General features: G+C 35.4%; 1 protein-coding gene across 1 annotated transcript in view; it reads right to left on the minus strand.

Moving 5' to 3' along the window:
• Nucleotides 1–5,707, minus strand: part of LOC106665845 (hemicentin-2) — a 117,551-nt gene extending 111,844 nt beyond the window's left edge. The window contains exons 1-2 of the mRNA XM_024226243.1: nucleotides 5,565–5,707; nucleotides 3,155–3,252 (exon numbers count right to left, since the gene is read on the minus strand). Coding sequence (XP_024082011.1) covers nucleotides 3,155–3,252; nucleotides 5,565–5,707 — 241 coding nt within the window. The remainder of the gene's footprint in view (nucleotides 1–3,154; nucleotides 3,253–5,564) is intronic.
• Between the last annotated feature and the right edge of the window lie 293 nt (nucleotides 5,708–6,000).

Genomic DNA, 6,000 nt, shown 5'->3' on the forward strand with positions numbered 1-6,000 from the left:
TTTAGCTTTCCAGTCTGACTACTTCGATGACGAAGAAAACATCGTCTTTAATAGCGTTGAACTTATGTTTGATACATAAGGTAATGGGGGGGGGGCACTACTTCAGGGCAGTAGCAGTCTAAATGACGAAATAAAAAAGAGAGTCATGAAACGCAAATTTTATTTGATGGCACACCAAGCAAAAATGAGGTGTAAAAAGTCACAAAAATGGGTGAATATTTCTCCTCAGTTCACCGTCTAACTGCAAATCAAAGACGCAAATTCCTTGAAAAGTGTATCTCTAAAAGTGTAGAAAACTACATGTTGAGTACAACCACCGTCCCCTCCCAGTGTTCTCTTGTTTCTCCTAAAGAAATAAAATACATTATACGTTCCCGTAAAAATAGGCAATCTCCTGGATTTGACTTGATTACAAATATTGGGTTGTCCGGAAAATAATGCAGGATTTTGGTATTAAACAAAAAAAAAGAAACTAGTTACTTTAAAGCAATGTTCTTTAATCAAAATAATTTCCCANGAGTAATCCTGTAAACGTAAACAGAATATTTTATATAGATTTTTTTTAATGAAAACTTAAAATCCTGCATTATTTTCCGGACAACCCAATACAATCCTAAACAACTTACCCAGGAAAGGACTAGCTTTTCTTGCTCATCTTTTTAGTTCATTGTTCTCTCACGGTCACTTTCCCTCCTGCTGGAAGGAATCCAAGGTCATATTTATAAAGAAACCTGGAAGTCACCAACAAATCCTACTAGTTATAGACCTATCAGCCTTCTCAACACAATTAGCAAAATATTTGAAAAAATACTACTGACACGAATAAACCGTCACCTCTTCTCCAACAACATAATTTCTGATGCCAACATGGGTTTCGTCCGGGATTAAGCACGATAACTCAAGTTTTCGATCATGTGACACTGAATTTTAATTTAAAAAAACACACGGGGATGGTTTTGCTCGACATGGAGAAGGCATTTGATACGGTTTGGCACAAAGGTATTGTCTATAGGTTTTTAAAAGACAAATTTCCAAGCTACATTGTTAGAGTAATACATAGCTATCTACAAAAAATGACATTCAGGGTAACCTCCAATGAAATTGTCTCGCCACCATGTAAAATTCCCACTGGAGTCTGAGAAGATTCCCACTGAGAATCTGGGTTAAGCCCCCAAAATAAACTCATTATATATAAAACCATAGTCAGACCAATGCTGTTATACGCCTGTCAGGTATGGAGCTACACAAGTAACACCAATATAAAGTGCCTACAAACAATTCAAAATAAATTTTTAAGGTTAATTACATCCTCTAAAAAAAGTGTTCGTATAAATTATATGCACGAAATTTTAAACATCCCATACATTAAGGATGATATCAAAAGGATCACTAGCTCCTTTTATGAACGTAGCGCTGAGAGTACAAATATGACAGTAAAGAATGTAGGAAACTATAACCTCGACAAAAATTGGAAACACAGGAGGATCAAACACATTTTAGTATGACTGCTTTGTATATTTATTCACTGTGATATTATTTATTAAATTATTTATTAAATTGTTAATTTTACTGTTTATATATTTTTTTATTTATTTCCAAAATTAGTAAATGTCAGACTATGTATTGTACAAGTCTATTCAATGATTTTAACTTATAATAATTAGTAATATATTTATTAACTTGCTTATTTATTAACTTATATATGAAATTAGCTAATATTAAAGAAATGTGTTGTTTATCGAACTTATCTATTGTACATATGTAGTCAATGACTTATGATTTATAATTTATAATATATGTAATTATTTGTAACTTCCCTACGTATTAATGTATTCTTTCTGAAAGTGGCTTTTAGTATAATTTTCACTACCGTTCTTATTTCTCTAGGCCAAATCAACAAATATTGTAAATATACTTAAGCCCTCTGCCACAAGGATATAAAATGTTCTAGACATTTCCCCTTGTAGTCACTTTGTACAAAATGTATGTAAAAGTATCTAATAAATAAACTCGAACCAAAACTCAGTTTCATCAAGTTTTTAGCCGAGTTTCGTCTTATAGGAATAAATTTACAATTTACATTAAAAACATTGCAGTTTACGTTACAGTTGTTGCATATAAAACTCAGAATCGACAGCGTGTAATTTTGGAGTATCCTGATATGGATAGGGCCGTAAAACTGAAAGCACGGTTTTCAGTTCAGTGGTAGAGGAGGCCCACTCGTGTTCTATCTATTGTTTCGATGTGTTGGGTCTGCGCCAGTAAATCTACTTTTGGTGGCAGGAAAAATGATGTTCATATCCTAAAAAGTTCACGACCAGCTTATTGCGAGAAGAGGTCGTGTGTAATTTATTAGTTGTTTTTTTCACCCTCTTTAATAAGTGAAAGTGGCGATTCTCTTTGCTGGGACAAAACAAATACCATAGAAATTGACACGTAGAACACCTGATAGTCGGTTCAAACTTTATTTCATTTTCGGGCTAGTATGAAAATGTTCGGTATGAAGACAATTTCAGTACAATCCGACTACTGCGACCATTTCTCTTTATATTATCGTGCCTATCTTAAGGTTACAGCAGTCCCCAACTTCTTCATCAAAATATCAGTGAATTACAAGATTTTCATACTTCACCATTATTAAATGTCAAAAACATCTCAATCTTTCGCAATTTCTAGTGAAACGAATCCAATACAACATGAACACGTGTTCATGTTTTGTATTCTAATCACAATAGAATAACAAAAACATACTCTGCCTATGCTTTGTCTGTATGTGCTCCTAAATTCAACATTCGTTATTAACAAAATATTGTTAATTAAATGGTTCAATGAAAATGTGTTTAATGAGAAATATTTCTTGTAACTTTGGCTGTAATTATTTGCTTGTTGCTCACAAATTCGTTTAAATGTCAATAACTAGTAAAATCTCTATTTTAAAAATGGTCCAATGGATTAAATGCCATCGTAAAAAACATTGCACGACGTCTAAATGTATAAGGAATAGGAGGCAAGTTCTGTCCGAATGAGATATCGAGTCCTGGAGAGAATATTTTGAGGGAACCTGACGCCTGGTAGGGACATAGGTTTGGTGCTCGGCCAACCCGAAGGACTGTTTGTGAACAAGCTCTAAATCAATTACTAAACGCTGTATTACAGGGCTTCTCCGATTCAGCCCTCTCCACAGCACATTGCAATCTGCATCTATATGGTGGAGACTGTTTCAAAGCATGCTTGGTAAGCTTCAATCGATGTCTGTAAGGATCAAATTTTTTTACATATATGTTACAATTATTTTAAAAGTTAAAACAGTTTGAAATATTTTTTTTAATTCGGGGTCAAAGGGATATAAGCCTTTGTCTATGGAGTTATAATTCTAATAATTACTGATGTTCGTGAAAGAATTCGGTTACTTTAATAAAGTCTAGATTTCTTCTCAAGGGCTTTTCATAATACAATAGATTTTTCTTTAATTGAACATTATGAACGTGAACGTTGCACGAATCGAGCTTTCAGATGTATGGATCTTCATGAACATTCACTTTATGTAAATGATGTGCTCCTTACAGAATTTGTAGTTTATACCTATCCGAATACAAACACGTCTCTCGACATGAATTGTAAAGGTGCGTCTATCTTGTGGGCCAACACAAACAAATGCGTTCGTCAAGATGCTGGCCACCAACTAGGTTGATGGGTCAACTAGGTCCAAGATTGAGCCAGCATGGCCGCAATGGCCTATAGTTGCTTACTTTTCCTGTGCCGAGGTCGAGTGAATCGCTGCTGCAGCTTAGTGTTTGGCTTGTATAATTGCTATGGCATGTTATTGACAGATTGTTCGCTCATATTGGCTTCCTTTGATAAGTCTAGTGAGACACCAATGTTCCCGAACATCGTTTCCCACCTTCGCTAATATGGGACACTACATGCCAATCTTCTCTTCACAATGGCCTAACGCAGTTGGATAAGTGTTTGAGCCATAGTGAAGAGAATCAGAAGGTGATTTTATTGCCGCCAAATTTTGAACGGGCGAAACGTGAATTACAACACAACTAAATATTTCCTATTACATACTGCAAAAAAATAAATAAATTAGTAATTCATTTGCATGTTCATTATTTTTTACATGTTTAAAATATGGGTAAATCAAAATCAATTATATTATTTATGCATTAATTTCCATGTTCAATTTTTTATTTCAAATTTCTCAATTCAATCTAGTTCCCTCCCTTTGTTGAAACTGTATAACACTGTTGTAGTGAAAGTTAAATTTAGATTGTGCATTACTTCATTCAGGAGGTTCTTAAATTGAGATTTTTTAAATTAGGCAATTGTTCGTTAATTCCTATATTAATGTTAATTTCTCTGCGCTTTGTCGTAAATATAGGGTGTCCTTGTCCGGCTGAATTTCCCTTGAACCAATGACGCTATCAAAACAAACGTGTTTTATCTTTTTTAGTCTAGTTTCAAATTTTTACTTTTTTTGGAGGATTATTATGCAGGATAGATGAATCCCAACTTCAAAATTTCAAATAGACCGATTACATGCTGACATATCATTTTACAGCACTTTTTACGCTGTAAACAATAGTGCCATCGGATTTTATATTGGTTAAAAAATGATAAAGTTATGGCAAAAGGTTTGATGCATTTCGTTTGGTAACCTTACCGTAACTAAGATGTATTTAACTTAACCTAACCCATCCCTTACCGTAATCATTACCGTACATAACCTAACTAACCTGTCTCTAACACTTACACTAATACAACACCTGCTTACACCCTCTGAAACGTCAAATCGATAATAGGGTATATAGCATACGGCCCAAAACATACCTATGTAAAAACGTGAAGAATTCAAGGCGGTATCATACCAAAATTTAAATTTGTATAGATTTGAGAGCATGCCATTAGTTCATAATTTTACTGTTCATAATTTTACTGTCAACAGAGAAATTGCGAAGATTATTTACAAGATTGAGCTAATGTTTGGAAACTGTACAATATATTTAATGTATGTATATTCCTATGTATTATTTATGGATCGATAAACATAAAATGGTCATCCCAAGCCCTCAGCGCTTTAACGGAAAGTTATGCTTTTTTTCATTTTTGCGCATATTTGACTTTATTATATTTTTTCTCCTGTAGAAAATTAACTTTCTTCATTAGCTTACTAACTTTTAATACATTTATTTGTTTGCATTCCCATCAAATCAGGAAATATTTAATTATTTTTTCATGCGCCCTAATATTATTAACAGTTCTTCGTAATTGTGTATAGAATAATATAATTAATTATCACTAAATATTGTTCGCATATTAATTAGTTAGGTACGTTTTTGAATAATTATTAATTTTGTAGGAAATAGTTTCCTGAATAGAGTTGAAAACAACAAATCTACTTCCCTCCCGGGCATGAGGGTAAACTGCGCCCACCCACACATATTATACACTTACACTACATAAGTACACTAACAGTACACACCCTAGGGCTACCGTCCCTAGGAAGGTTCTTGAGACTAACTAAAAATCTCACGTCCTGGGATTGGCGACCCAGTACGTACATAATTCCGCCACACCTAACACTTGGTGGAGTGAGGGCGGGGGACTTGGGCGGTGTCTGGGCCTCCGTCACAATGCCACCACTAATACACAGGCCGATGCACGCGGCCAAGGGCAGAGGAACCCGAATATAACAAACGCACATTACCGTGCACAAAACACAACAAATACAACATACAATTCTCATCTGGAGGAGGGATCTCCTGGTCTCTTTGGGTGTCCGTGAAACCTGCTCCTGTGAGAGTTCCGGTGGAAAACTAGGTTACGACACTCCCGGGCCGAGAGGTAGACCGAACCCCGGACTAGCCACCGGGGAGGCTGTCCTATCACCTCGAGTATAATGTTGTGGTTCCTAGTACCGCCAGCTCGCGACTGGATGGTTACTGTGCTCCCCTCCGCAGGTTCCGGGCAGATCGGAGAAGCACCCGAATGGGCGGG

The sequence above is a fragment of the Cimex lectularius genome, unplaced genomic scaffold (genome assembly GCF_000648675.2).
Source record: "Cimex lectularius strain Harlan isolate CLEC.00 unplaced genomic scaffold, Clec_2.1 scaffold54, whole genome shotgun sequence".
Classification (NCBI taxonomy): domain Eukaryota; kingdom Metazoa; phylum Arthropoda; class Insecta; order Hemiptera; family Cimicidae; genus Cimex; species Cimex lectularius.